The 12993-nt window shown below is 56.8% G+C and overlaps 3 protein-coding genes across 3 annotated transcripts; all 3 read right to left on the minus strand.

The window, feature by feature from the left end:
- Nucleotides 1-254: 254 nt before the first annotated feature.
- On the minus strand, nucleotides 255-1493 carry LOC310893688 (feather keratin 1-like). The gene has a single exon (XM_083822989.1). It carries the CDS (start codon nucleotides 1163-1165, stop codon nucleotides 764-766), a length of 402 nt encoding a protein of 133 aa, XP_083679115.1. The 5' UTR covers nucleotides 1166-1493; the 3' UTR covers nucleotides 255-763.
- A 3357-nt stretch (nucleotides 1494-4850) lies between these two features.
- Nucleotides 4851-6424, minus strand: LOC310895575 (feather beta keratin-like). The gene has a single exon (XM_083827043.1). It carries the CDS (start codon nucleotides 6014-6016, stop codon nucleotides 5696-5698), a length of 321 nt encoding a protein of 106 aa, XP_083683169.1. The 5' UTR covers nucleotides 6017-6424; the 3' UTR covers nucleotides 4851-5695.
- A 3898-nt stretch (nucleotides 6425-10322) lies between these two features.
- On the minus strand, nucleotides 10323-11346 carry LOC310895879 (feather keratin 1-like). The gene has a single exon (XM_083827627.1). The coding sequence runs from the start codon at nucleotides 10945-10947 to the stop codon at nucleotides 10627-10629; it is 321 nt and encodes a 106-aa protein (XP_083683753.1). The 5' UTR covers nucleotides 10948-11346; the 3' UTR covers nucleotides 10323-10626.
- Between the last annotated feature and the right edge of the window lie 1647 nt (nucleotides 11347-12993).

Genomic DNA, 12993 nt, shown 5'->3' on the forward strand with positions numbered 1-12993 from the left:
TCATACTGGCCTCGCTAGAGGCCCCAGAGGGACACCACTCCTCCCTGGTCTCCACGTGAGCACCGAGCTGTTGACCGCAACTCTTGGTATGTGACCATGCAGGCAATTCATTGTGTGCTGAGTGGCCCATCATGTCTTTCCATTTTAGTGACAAGGAGCTATGTAAGAGCGTTGTCCAAACGCTTCTTGAACACCACCAGGCTTGGGCCCTGATGGCCACTTGAGCCCTGCTTTTTGTTCTTTTTGTCGGGTGAAGTTGGAAGAGCGTTGGGAGAAGAAAGGAAGAGGAGGCATCTGAGGATGTGGGATGCAGGCAGATTTTATTGAGGAAAACATGAAAAAGAGGGAGCGTCAAGTGGAAGGTGCACATTCTGAGGTGCCTGGAGGGCAACCACCAGCCTATGTCCCTTGCGTAGAGCAGATTTTCCCAGAGCCCCAAGGTCTTGCTACCATGTGGTGGGAGCAGCCCCAGAAGGTCTCTGGAGGGATTGTGCTAGTGAGCAAGGCATTGCAGCAGAGAGTAGCAGCTGTAGAAGGTGGTGCTATGGAAAGGAGAAAGAGGAAGAAAGAAGGAGGTATGTTGGCCATGTGTCCTGACAGCATGGGCTGGCCCCTTCCTTGCTTGCTTGCTTTGTTGTGCCATGGAATGATGAGCCGCGGCTGGCGAGCCCACGTGCCATGAAGAGCGCAGAGGTTCGTCCTCAGTGCGAGAGCTGTGTTGCACGGTGTTGGAGGCTTCTGTCAGGGGTGTTGGCGTGGGTCCTTAGCAGGGGTAGCAGGCTCTTCCGCCGTTGATGCAGCCCAGGCCTCCGAAGCCAAAGCCTCCAAGGCCAAAGCCTCCGAATCCCCCGGAGGAGATGGGCACTCCCTGGGCGCTGAGGTTGCTGCCCACGGCAGCTGATGCGGAGGATCCAACGGCGGTGTTCTGGGGGAAGGAGCTGAGGATGGGTCCTGGCAGGGTGACCAGCACGGCAGGAGGCTGGATGACGACGCGGGAATCCTCGCACTGCCTGACACAGGGCTCGTTGCAGCTGTTAGCCAGCGGGGTGGGTCCGCAGGGGCGGCAGATGTCGTAGCAGGACATGTCTGTGGTGTGGAGGGTCCCTGGAAGAGAGGGTGTTGGGAATGTGGAGGGTGTTGGGGAGGCGGAGGGTGTTGGGGGCATGAGGAGTGGTGCTGGGGGAGGCCAAGAGAGTGGGGAGGCCTGGGGTTGTGGGGAGCATGGCGGTGGGGAGGGAGAAGGGCTGCTGAGGCTAAGGGGGAAAGGGCGTGTGGAGAGATAGGCCTGGTGGGGCAGGCGAAGGAGGGGAGCGGGGTTCAGGCTCACCTTGTTGGGCGCAGGGGAGAAGGCGTCGGGAGGATTGTGTGAGGGTGCGAGTCGCAGGGCCGGCTTTTATGCTGGTCCGTGAGTGCCCGCGGGGCGAGAGAGCCTTTGCGCATGACAGCATTTGGCGTGAGCTGCTCTTACATGCTAAAGCCTGGCAAGTAATGAGGTGGGGCATGTTGTCCTTCACACTACGTTCTCGTGTGCTTTTCTCCTGTTTAGGATGTGTCTCTGTGGCCTTGGCGGCAGCTTTTAAGTGAGAGCGGCTCTTTGGATGGATTTCCGTGGAGAGTGCGTTTGAGGACAGTCGGCAGACGCGGCCAAAGCATGAGAGAGGTGGGTTGTTATGAAGTGAGGTCATGGCGTGTCACTCGTGCGGTGCGGTTTGCGGCTGCATTGTTGTGAGGAGGGGGCCCTATTTGCTGGCGTCGCCATAATGCAGGCTGGTGTGGGCTTCCCAGATGTGCTGGGCGCGAGGCGCTGGCACTGGCATCGCACTCGCCCCCTCCCTGCCTTCGTGCCCATTCCCTACGCCTGTGTTTATTCCTCGTCTTTCCCTTTGGGTTTGCTGCATCGGTCGGTGGCTTGGTGGCCTTTGTGCTTGGAAGGTCCTGTGTGAGAGAAGGGAGGCTGCGTGTTTTCTTCTTGCGGCAGCTTGGCGGGTGGTAGTTTGATCAGGCAGAGGAGAGCTGTTTGCGACAGCAGGACGTTGTCCTTTCAGGCCTCGTTGAAAGCTTGAGAGCCCTGAGCTGAGGGGGAATGGTTTGGCAGGGAGACTTAGGCAGAGCTTTTGGGGTCTTATTCAGCACTGAGCGCCCAAGGGTGAGGCCCTTTCCCTGCCTAGGCTTTGATGTTCAGACGCAGGGTTTGGACCCTGTAGCGGGGAATTGGAGGCATGCATGGTGCTCAGGGCAGCAGCCGTGAGCCCCTCCTGGCTGGGTGGTCCCGGGCATGGCTGACGAGTGGCAAGGCCTGTCCCCGTTGGGCTGAGGTGGTTTTGGCTTGCTGCTGAGGTGAGTAGCGCTTGTTGCTGAGGAAGATGAATCAAGGTAGGAAGGGGGGCTGTGCAACTGGGTGTGCCTTGTTCCGTGAGGCCTGCTGGGTTGCAGCCACAAATGCTGAGGGAGCTGTGTGGTGTCCTTGCGAGGCCAATACTAATTATCTTTGAAAGGTCCTGGTGAGTGGGAGAGGCTCCTGAAGACTGGAAGAGACTCGCCGCGCTCCTGTGTTCAAGAAGGTGAAGAAGGAAGGTGTGGGAAACCAGAGGCTGGTAGGCCTGACATCAGTCGCTGGGAAGGTTCTAAAGGAAATCCTCCCGGAAAGCGTTGTCGAGCAGACGGAGAACCAGAATGTGATGGGGAGTAGTCAGCAGGGATTTAGAGAGGGAAAGTCACACGTGAGCCTCCTCAGCGTCTTCTAAATTGAGGTGACCAGCTTGGTGGATGAGGGGAGAGCAGTGGCTGCTGCTCAACTTTAGTAAAGCCTTTAGTAAGGGCTTTCTTTGACGCTTGCTCCCGTGACAAGCTCCTAGAGAAGCGGACAAAGTATGGGTTAGATAAAGAGACAGTGAGGTGGGCTGAGAAGTGGCTGATTGCTTGGGTGCAGAGGCTTGTGCTAAGTGGCACAGAGCGGTGTTGGAGGCAAGGCCCTAGCGGTGTAGGCTAGGGCTTGGCAGTGAGGCCACCAATGTTCAATATCGCAGAATCCCAGAATGAGACAACTGAAGGTGTTGGAAGGGACCTCGAAAGATCATCAGGTCCAACCCCCCTGCCAAAGCAGGTTCCTTAGAGCAGGCTGCCCAGGTAGGCATCCAGACAGGCCTTGAATATCTCCAGAGAAGGAGAGCGCACAACCTCCCTGGGCAGCTCCGTCACCCTCACTGTGAAGTAGTTCTTTCTCGTGTTGGTGCGGAACTTCCTGTGCTCTATCTTGTGGCCATCATATCCTCATTAGTGAGGTGGGTGATGGGACGAAGTGACCCCGCAGGAATTCTGCAGATGACCCGAGACGGGGAGGAGCGTCTGATGCACGTGATGAACGTGGCACCATTCAGAATGATGTGCAGAGGCTGGAGAACTGGGCAGAGACCAACATCATGAAGTTGCCGAAGGGGCAAAGCAAATTCCTGCCTCTGGGGAGGACTAACGCCGGGGAGCAGGACATGGTGTTGTCCGACAGAGTGGCAGGCAGCTTTGCCAAGCAGGACCTTGTGTTGCTGTTGGAGAGCAAGCTGACGATGAGTCAGCAATGCAGCCTTGCGGCAAAAGAGGCCACCAGGCTCCAGGAGGGCATGGGGAAGAGCGTTGCCAGCACGATGAGAAAGGCGCTCCGTCATCTCTCTTCATCGCCGGTGAGGCCCCTTGTGGAGTCCTTTGTCCGGTTTGAGGCGTCCCAGTGGAAGATGGAAGCGGACATGCTGGAGCAATTCCAGTGCAGGGCTACCAAGATGCTGAAGGGCCTGGAGCCTCTTCAATATGAGGAGAAGGTGAGAGAGCTGGGCGTTTTCAACCCGCAGAGAAGGCTGCTCAGGCTGAATCTCCTCCTTGTTCTAAATCCCGGATGGGCGGGAATGAAGACAAGGGAACCAGACTATTTTCAGTTACTGCCTGCTGCCAGGACAAAGGTGAGTGGACGCCACAGAGAAGAGATGCAATTGTCTTGGAAGAGAAGGAAAGCCTTTTCCCCTGTGAGGGTGGTCAAGCAGTGGACCTCAAGCAGAGGTTTTGGATTTCCATGCTTGGAGATCTGAGAAGCCCAACTGCACATGGTCCTGGACAGCCTGCTGTAGCTGACTCTGCTTGAGCAGGGTGCTTGCAGCACATGGTCTCCAGAGGTTACTTCCAAACTGAAAGGATTCTGTGACTGCATCTGTTGTCAATGCGGGAGAATGCTGCTGGGTGAGAAAGCAGTCGAGTGTGTGCTGCTGACACGGAGAGATTGTTTCAGAGGGCATGTGCAGAAGCGCCTTAGCGTGGCCAAGCCTTTGTTTGGTCAAGTGTAGGTCTTGTGTGACGTGCTGGAAGGTGTGGTGGCCCTTTTCGACGTGCCCCGATGACCTCTCGAGTTTTGCCTTTGTACTGAGGGAAGTGGGAAAGGCGCTGGGAGAAGAAGGGAAGAGGAGGAGCGTCAGGCTGGCATGCTTGAGAACTTTATTGAGGAAAGCGCATGGAAAGGAAGGAGCAGCAAGTGGCACATCCCTGGGGGGTCTTGGATGCACGTAGGGTGACCAACAACGTCATCGTTGTGCACGGTAAATTTTCTCGGAGCACGGAAATCTTCCAGCCCTGTGATGGGAGCAGCAGAGAGGGAGTCGATCCCTGGTGGCGTTTGGCTTGTGAGCACGTCATAGCGCCAGAGAGAACCAGACATACGAGACAGTGCAAGTCAGGGAAAGAAGTGGCAGAATGGTAGAATATAAGTCGGCCATGTTTCCAAACATCACGGAATAGCCCACTTCCTTGCTTCTCTGGTTTATGCCTTGAGAGAAATAGCCATGGTTGTGGAGCTGAAGACCCAGTGGGTCAGCGATGGCACAAAGGTGCATCCTCAATCCACGAGGAGTCTCGCACCATATGTGTGGTGTCCGTGTGACGGACAACCCTGTTAAATCATACTGGCCTCGCTAGAGGCCCCAGAGGGACACCACTCCTCCCTGGTCTCCACCTGAGCAAAGAGCTGTTGACCGCAACTCTTGGTATGTGACCATGCAGGCAATTCATTGTGTGCTGAGTGACCCATCATGTCTTTCCATTTTAGTGACAAGGAGCTATGTAAGAGGGTTGTCCAAACGCTTCTTGAACACCACCAGGCATGGGCCCTGATGGCCACTTGAGCCCTGCTTTTTGTTCTTTTTGTCGGGTGAAGTTGGAAGAGCGTTGGGAGAAGAAAGGAAGAGGAGGCATCTGAGGATGTGGGATGCAGGCGGATTTTATTGAGGAAAACATGAAAAAGAGGGAGCGTCAAGTGGAAGGTGCACATTCGGAGGTGCCTGGAGGGCGACCACCAGCCTATGTCCCTTGCGTAGAGCAGATTTTCCCAGAGCCCCAAGGTCTCGCTACCGTGTGGTGGGAGCAGCCCCAGAAGGTCTCTGGAGGGATTGTGCTAGTGAGCAAGGCATTGCAGCAGAGAGTAGCAGCCGTAGAAGGTGGTGCTATGGAAAGGAGAAAGAGGAAGAAAGAAGGAGGTATGTTGGCCATGTGTCCTGACAGCATGGGCTGGCCCCTTCCTTGCTTGCTTGCTTTGTTGTGCCATGGAATGATGAGCCGCGGCTGGCGAGCCCGCATGCCATGAACAGCGCAGAGGTGCGTCCTCAGTGCGAGAGCTGTGTTGCACGGTGTTGGAGGCTTCTGTCAGGGGTGTTGGCGTGGGTCCTTAGCAGGGGTAGCAGGCTCTTCCGCCGTTGATGCAGCCCAGGCCTCCAAAGCCAAAGCCTCCAAGGCCAAAGCCTCCGAATCCCCTGGAGGAGATGGGCACTCCCTGGGCGCTGAGGTTGCTGCCCACGGCAGCTGATGCGGAGGATCCAACGGCGGTGTTCTGGGGGAAGGAGCTGAGGATGGGTCCTGGCAGGGTGACCAGCACGGCAGGAGGCTGGATGACGACGCGGGAATCCTCGCACTGCCTGACACAGGGCTCGTTGCAGCTGTTAGCCAGCGGGGTGGGTCCGCAGGGGCGGCAGATGTCGTAGCAGGACATGTCTGTGGTGCGGAGGGTCCCTGGAAGAGAGGGTGTTGGGAAGGTGGAGGGTGTTGGGAACGCGGAGGGTGTTGGGGGCGTGAGGAGTGGTGCTGGGGGAGGCCAAGAGTGTGGGGAGGCCTGGGGTTGTGGGGAGCATGGCGGTGGGGAGGAAGAAGGGCTGCTGAGGCTAAGGGGGAAAGGGCGTGTGGAGAGATAGGCCTGGTGGGGCAGGCGAAGGAGGGGAGCGGGGTTCAGGCTCACCTTGTTGGGCGCAGGGGAGAAGGCGTCGGGAGGATTGTGTGAGGGTGCGAGTCGCAGGGCCGGCTTTTATGCTGGTCCGTGAGTGCCCGCGGGGCGAGAGAGCCTTTGCGCATGACAGCATTTGGCGTGAGCTGCTCTTACATGCTAAAGCCTGGCAAGTAATGAGGTGGGGCATGTTGTCCTTCACACTACGTTCTCGTGTGCTTTTCTCCTGTTTAGGATGTGTCTCTGTGGCCTTGGCGGCAGCTTTTAAGTGAGAGCGGCTCTTTGGATGGATTTCCGTGGAGAGTGCGTTTGAGGACAGTCGGCAGACGCGGCCAAAGCATGAGAGAGGTGGGTTGTTATGAAGTGAGGTCATGGCGTGTCACTCGTGCGGTGCGGTTTGCGGCTGCATTGTTGTGAGGAGGGGGCCCTATTTGCTGGCGTCGCCATAATGCAGGCTGGTGTGGGCTTCCCAGATGTGCTGGGCGCGAGGCGCTGGCACTGGCATCGCACTCGCCCCCTCCCTGCCTTCGTGCCCATTCCCTACGCCTGTGTTTATTCCTCGTCTTTCCCTTTGGGTTTGCTGCATCGGTCGGTGGCTTGGTGGCCTTTGTGCTTGGAAGGTCCTGTGTGAGAGAAGGGAGGCTGCGTGTTTTCTTCTTGCGGCAGCTTGGCGGGTGGTAGTTTGATCAGGCAGAGGAGAGCTGTTTGCGACAGCAGGACGTTGTCCTTTCAGGCCTCGTTGAAAGCTTGAGAGCCCTGAGCTGAGGGGGAATGGTTTGGCAGGGAGACTTAGGCAGAGCTTTTGGGGTCTTATTCAGCACTGAGCGCCCAAGGGTGAGGCCCTTTCCCTGCCTAGGCTTTGATGTTCAGACGCAGGGTTTGGACCCTGTAGCGGGGAATTGGAGGCATGCATGGTGCTCAGGGCAGCAGCCGTGAGCCCCTCCTGGCTGGGTGGTCCCGGGCATGGCTGACGAGTGGCAAGGCCTGTCCCCGTTGGGCTGAGGTGGTTTTGGCTTGCTGCTGAGGTGAGTAGCGCTTGTTGCTGAGGAAGATGAATCAAGGTAGGAAGGGGGGCTGTGCAACTGGGTGTGCCTTGTTCCGTGAGGCCTGCTGGGTTGCAGCCACAAATGCTGAGGGAGCTGTGTGGTGTCCTTGCGAGGCCAATACTAATTATCTTTGAAAGGTCCTGGTGAGTGGGAGAGGCTCCTGAAGACTGGAAGAGACTCGCCGCGCTCCTGTGTTCAAGAAGGTGAAGAAGGAAGGTGTGGGAAACCAGAGGCTGGTAGGCCTGACATCAGTCGCTGGGAAGGTTCTAAAGGAAATCCTCCCGGAAAGCGTTGTCGAGCAGACGGAGAACCAGAATGTGATGGGGAGTAGTCAGCAGGGATTTAGAGAGGGAAAGTCACACGTGAGCCTCCTCAGCGTCTTCTAAATTGAGGTGACCAGCTTGGTGGATGAGGGGAGAGCAGTGGCTGCTGCTCAACTTTAGTAAAGCCTTTAGTAAGGGCTTTCTTTGACGCTTGCTCCCGTGACAAGCTCCTAGAGAAGCGGACAAAGTATGGGTTAGATAAAGAGACAGTGAGGTGGGCTGAGAAGTGGCTGATTGCTTGGGTGCAGAGGCTTGTGCTAAGTGGCACAGAGCGGTGTTGGAGGCAAGGCCCTAGCGGTGTAGGCTAGGGCTTGGCAGTGAGGCCACCAATGTTCAATATCGCAGAATCCCAGAATGAGACAACTGAAGGTGTTGGAAGGGACCTCGAAAGATCATCAGGTCCAACCCCCCTGCCAAAGCAGGTTCCTTAGAGCAGGCTGCCCAGGTAGGCATCCAGACAGGCCTTGAATATCTCCAGAGAAGGAGAGCGCACAACCTCCCTGGGCAGCTCCGTCACCCTCACTGTGAAGTAGTTCTTTCTCGTGTTGGTGCGGAACTTCCTGTGCTCTATCTTGTGGCCATCATATCCTCATTAGTGAGGTGGGTGATGGGACGAAGTGACCCCGCAGGAATTCTGCAGATGACCCGAGACGGGGAGGAGCGTCTGATGCACGTGATGAACGTGGCACCATTCAGAATGATGTGCAGAGGCTGGAGAACTGGGCAGAGACCAACATCATGAAGTTGCCGAAGGGGCAAAGCAAATTCCTGCCTCTGGGGAGGACTAACGCCGGGGAGCAGGACATGGTGTTGTCCGACAGAGTGGCAGGCAGCTTTGCCAAGCAGGACCTTGTGTTGCTGTTGGAGAGCAAGCTGACGATGAGTCAGCAATGCAGCCTTGCGGCAAAAGAGGCCACCAGGCTCCAGGAGGGCATGGGGAAGAGCGTTGCCAGCACGATGAGAAAGGCGCTCCGTCATCTCTCTTCATCGCCGGTGAGGCCCCTTGTGGAGTCCTTTGTCCGGTTTGAGGCGTCCCAGTGGAAGATGGAAGCGGACATGCTGGAGCAATTCCAGTGCAGGGCTACCAAGATGCTGAAGGGCCTGGAGCCTCTTCAATATGAGGAGAAGGTGAGAGAGCTGGGCGTTTTCAACCCGCAGAGAAGGCTGCTCAGGCTGAATCTCCTCCTTGTTCTAAATCCCGGATGGGCGGGAATGAAGACAAGGGAACCAGACTATTTTCAGTTACTGCCTGCTGCCAGGACAAAGGTGAGTGGACGCCACAGAGAAGAGATGCAATTGTCTTGGAAGAGAAGGAAAGCCTTTTCCCCTGTGAGGGTGGTCAAGCAGTGGACCTCAAGCAGAGGTTTTGGATTTCCATGCTTGGAGATCTGAGAAACCCAACTGCACATGGTCCTGGACAGCCTGCTGTAGCTGACTCTGCTTGAGCAGGGTGCTTGCAGCACATGGTCTCCAGAGGTTACTTCCAAACTGAAAGGACTCTGTGACTGCATCTGTTGTCAATGCGGGAGAATGCTGCTGGGTGAGAAAGCAGTCGAGTGTGTGCTGCTGACACGGAGAGATTGTTTCAGAGGGCATGTGCAGAAGAGCCTTAGCGTGGCCAAGCCTTTGTTTGGTCAAGTGTAGGTCTTGCGTGACGTGCTGGAAGGTGTGGTGGCCCTTTTCGACGTGCCCCGATGACCTCTTGATCTTTGGCTTTGTACTGAGGGAAGTGGGAAGGGCGCTGGGAAAGAAGGGAAGAGGAGGAGCGTCAGGCTGGCATGCTTGAGAACTTTATTGAGGAAAGCGCATGGAAAGGAAGGAGCAGCAAGTGGCACATCCCTGGGGGGTCTTGGATGCACGTAGGGTGACCAACAACGTCATCGTTGTGCACGGTAAATTTTCTCGGAGCACGGAAATCTTCCAGCCCTGTGATGGGAGCAGCAGGGAGGGAGTTGATCCCTGGTGGCGTTTGGCTTGTGAGCACGTCATAGCGCCAGAGAGAACCAGACATACGAGACAGTGCAAGTCAGGGAAAGAAGTGGGAGAATGGTAGAATGTAAGTCGGCCATGTTTCCAAACATCACGGAATAGCCCACTTCCTTGCTTCTCTGGTTTATGCCTTGAGAGAAATAGCCATGGTTGTGGAGCTGAAGACCCAGTGGGTCAGCGATGGCACAAAGGTGCATCCTCAATCCACGAGGAGTCTCGCACCATATGTGTGGTGTCCGTGTGACGGACAACCCTGTTAAATCATACTGGCCTCGCTAGAGGCCCCAGAGGGACACCACTCCTCCCTGGTCTCCACCTGAGCAAAGAGCTGTTGACCGCAACTCTTGGTATGTGACCATGCAGGCAATTCATTGTGTGCTGAGTGACCCATCATGTCTTTCCATTTTAGTGACAAGGAGCTATGTAAGAGGGTTGTCCAAACGCTTCTTGAACACCACCAGGCATGGGCCCTGATGGCCACTTGAGCCCTGCTTTTTGTTCTTTTTGTCGGGTGAAGTTGGAAGAGCGTTGGGAGAAGAAAGGAAGAGGAGGCATCTGAGGATGTGGGATGCAGGCGGATTTTATTGAGGAAAACATGAAAAAGAGGGAGCGTCAAGTGGAAGGTGCACATTCGGAGGTGCCTGGAGGGCGACCACCAGCCTATGTCCCTTGTGTAGAGCAGATTTTCCCAGAGCCCCAAGGTCTCGCTACCGTGTGGTGGGAGCAGCCCCAGAAGGTCTCTGGAGGGATTGTGCTAGTGAGCAAGGCATTGCAGCAGAGAGTAGCAGCCGTAGAAGGTGGTGCTATGGAAAGGAGAAAGAGGAAGAAAGAAGGAGGTATGTTGGCCATGTGTCCTGACAGCATGGGCTGGCCCCTTCCTTGCTTGCTTGCTTTGTTGTGCCATGGAATGATGAGCCGCGGCTGGCGAGCCCGCATGCCATGAACAGCGCAGAGGTGCGTCCTCAGTGCGAGAGCTGTGTTGCACGGTGTTGGAGGCTTCTGTCAGGGGTGTTGGCATGGGTCCTTAGCAGGGGTAGCAGGCTCTTCCGCCGTTGATGCAGCCCAGGCCTCCAAAGCCAAAGCCTCCAAGGCCAAAGCCTCCGAATCCCCCGGAGGAGATGGGCACTCCCTGGGCGCTGAGGTTGCTGCCCACGGCAGCTGATGCGGAGGATCCAACGGCGGTGTTCTGGGGGAAGGAGCTGAGGATGGGTCCTGGCAGGGTGACCAGCACGGCAGGAGGCTGGATGACGACGCGGGAATCCTCGCACTGCCTGACACAGGGCTCGTTGCAGCTGTTAGCCAGCGGGGTGGGTCCGCAGGGGCGGCAGATGTCGTAGCAGGACATGTCTGTGGTGCGGAGGGTCCCTGGAAGAGAGGGTGTTGGGAAGGTGGAGGGTGTTGGGAACGCGGAGGGTGTTGGGGGCGTGAGGAGTGGTGCTGGGGGAGGCCAAGAGTGTGGGGAGGCCTGGGGTTGTGGGGAGCATGGCGGTGGGGAGGGAGAAGGGCTGCTGAGGCTAAGGGGGAAAGGGCGTGTGGAGAGATAGGCCTGGTGGGGCGGACGAAGGAAGGGAGCGGGGTTCAGGCTCACCTCGTTGGGCGCAGGGGAGAAGACGTCGGGAGGATTGTGTGAGGGTGCGAGTCGCAGGGCCGGCTTTTATGCTGGTCCGTGAGTGCCCGCGGGGCGAGAGAGCCTTTGCGCATGACAGCATTTGGCGTGAGCTGCTCTTACATGCTAAAGCCTGGCAAGTAATGTGGTGGGGTGTGTTGTCCTTCCCACAACGCTCTCGTGTTCTTTTCTCCTGTTGAGGATGTGTCTCTGCGGCCTTGGCGGCAGCTTTTAAGCGAGAGCGGCTCTTTGGATGGATTTGCATGGAGAGTGCGTTTGAGGACAGTCGGCAGACGCGGCCAAAGCATGAGAGAGGTGGGGTGTCACGAAGTGAGGTCATGGCGTGTCACTCGTGCGGTGCGGTTTGCGGCTGCATTGTTGTGAGGAGGGGGCCCTATTTGCTGGCGTCGCCATAATGCAGGCTGGTGTGGGCTTCCCAGATGTGCTGGGCGCGAGGCGCTGGCACTGGCATTGCACTCGCTCCCTCCCTGCCTTCGTGCCCATTCCCTACGCCTGTGTTTATTCCTCGTCTTTCCCATTGGTTTGCTGCATCGGTCGGTGGCTTGGTGGCGTTTGTGCTTGGAAGGTCCTGGGTGGGAGAAGGGAGGCTGCGTGCTTTCTTCTTGCGGCAGCTTGGCGGGTGGTAGTTTGATTAGGCGGAGGAGAGCTGTCTACGACAGCAGGACGTTGTCCTTTCAGGCCCTGTTGAGAGCTTGCAAGCCCTGAGCTGAGGGGGAATGGTTTGGCAGGGAGAGTTAGGCAGAGCTTTTGGGGTCTTATTCAGCACTGAGCGCCCAAGGGTGAGGCCCTTTCCCTGCCTAGGCTTTGATGGTCAGATGCAGGATTTGGTCACTGCAGCAGGGAGTTGGAGGCATGCATGGTACTTGGGGCAGCAGTCGTGAGCCCCTCCTGGCTGGGTGGTCCCGGGCATGGCTGACGAGTGGCAAGGCCTGTCCCCGTTGGGCTGAGGTGGTTTTGGCTTGCTGCTGAGGTGAGTAGCGCTTGTTGCTGAGGAAGATGAATCAAGGTAGGAAGGGGGGCTGTGCAACTGGGTGTGCCTTGTTCCGTGAGGCCTGCTGGGTTGCAGCCACAAATGCTGAGGGAGCTGTGTGGTGTCCTTGCGAGGCCACTACTAATTATCTTTGAAAGGTCCTGGTGAGTGGGAGAGGCTCCTGAAGACTGGAAGAGACTCGCCGGCTCCTGTGTTCAAGAAGGTGAAGAAGGAAGGTGTGGGAAACCAGAGGCCGGTTGGCCTGACATCAGTCGCTGGGAAGGTTCTAAAGGAAATCCTCCCGGAAAGCGCTGTCGAGCAGACGGAGAACCAGAATGTGATGGGGAGTAGTCAGCAGGGATTTAGAGAGGGAAAGTCACACGTGAGCCTCCTCAGCGTCTTCTAAATGGAGGTGACCAGCTTGGTGGATGAGGGGAGAGCAGTGGCTGCTGCTCAACTTTAGTAAAGCTTTTAGTAAGGGCTTTCTTTGACGCTTGCTCCCGTGACAAGCTCCTAGAGAAGCGGACAAAGTATGGGTTAGATAAAGAGACAGTGAGGTGGGCTGAGAAGTGGCTGATTGCTTGGGTGCAGAGGCTTGTGCTAAGTGGCACAGAGCGGTGTTGGAGGCAAGGCCCTAGCGGTGTAGGCTAGGGCTTGGCAGTGAGGCCACCAATGTTCAATATCGCAGAATCCCAGAATGAGACAATTGAAGGTGTTGGAAGGGACCTCGAAAGATCATCAGGTCCAACCCCCCTGCCAAAGCAGGTTCCTTAGAGCAGGCTGCCCAGGTAGGC

This window comes from Anser anser, assembly GCF_964211835.1.
Source record: "Anser anser genome assembly, chromosome: 2".
Classification (NCBI taxonomy): domain Eukaryota; kingdom Metazoa; phylum Chordata; class Aves; order Anseriformes; family Anatidae; genus Anser; species Anser anser.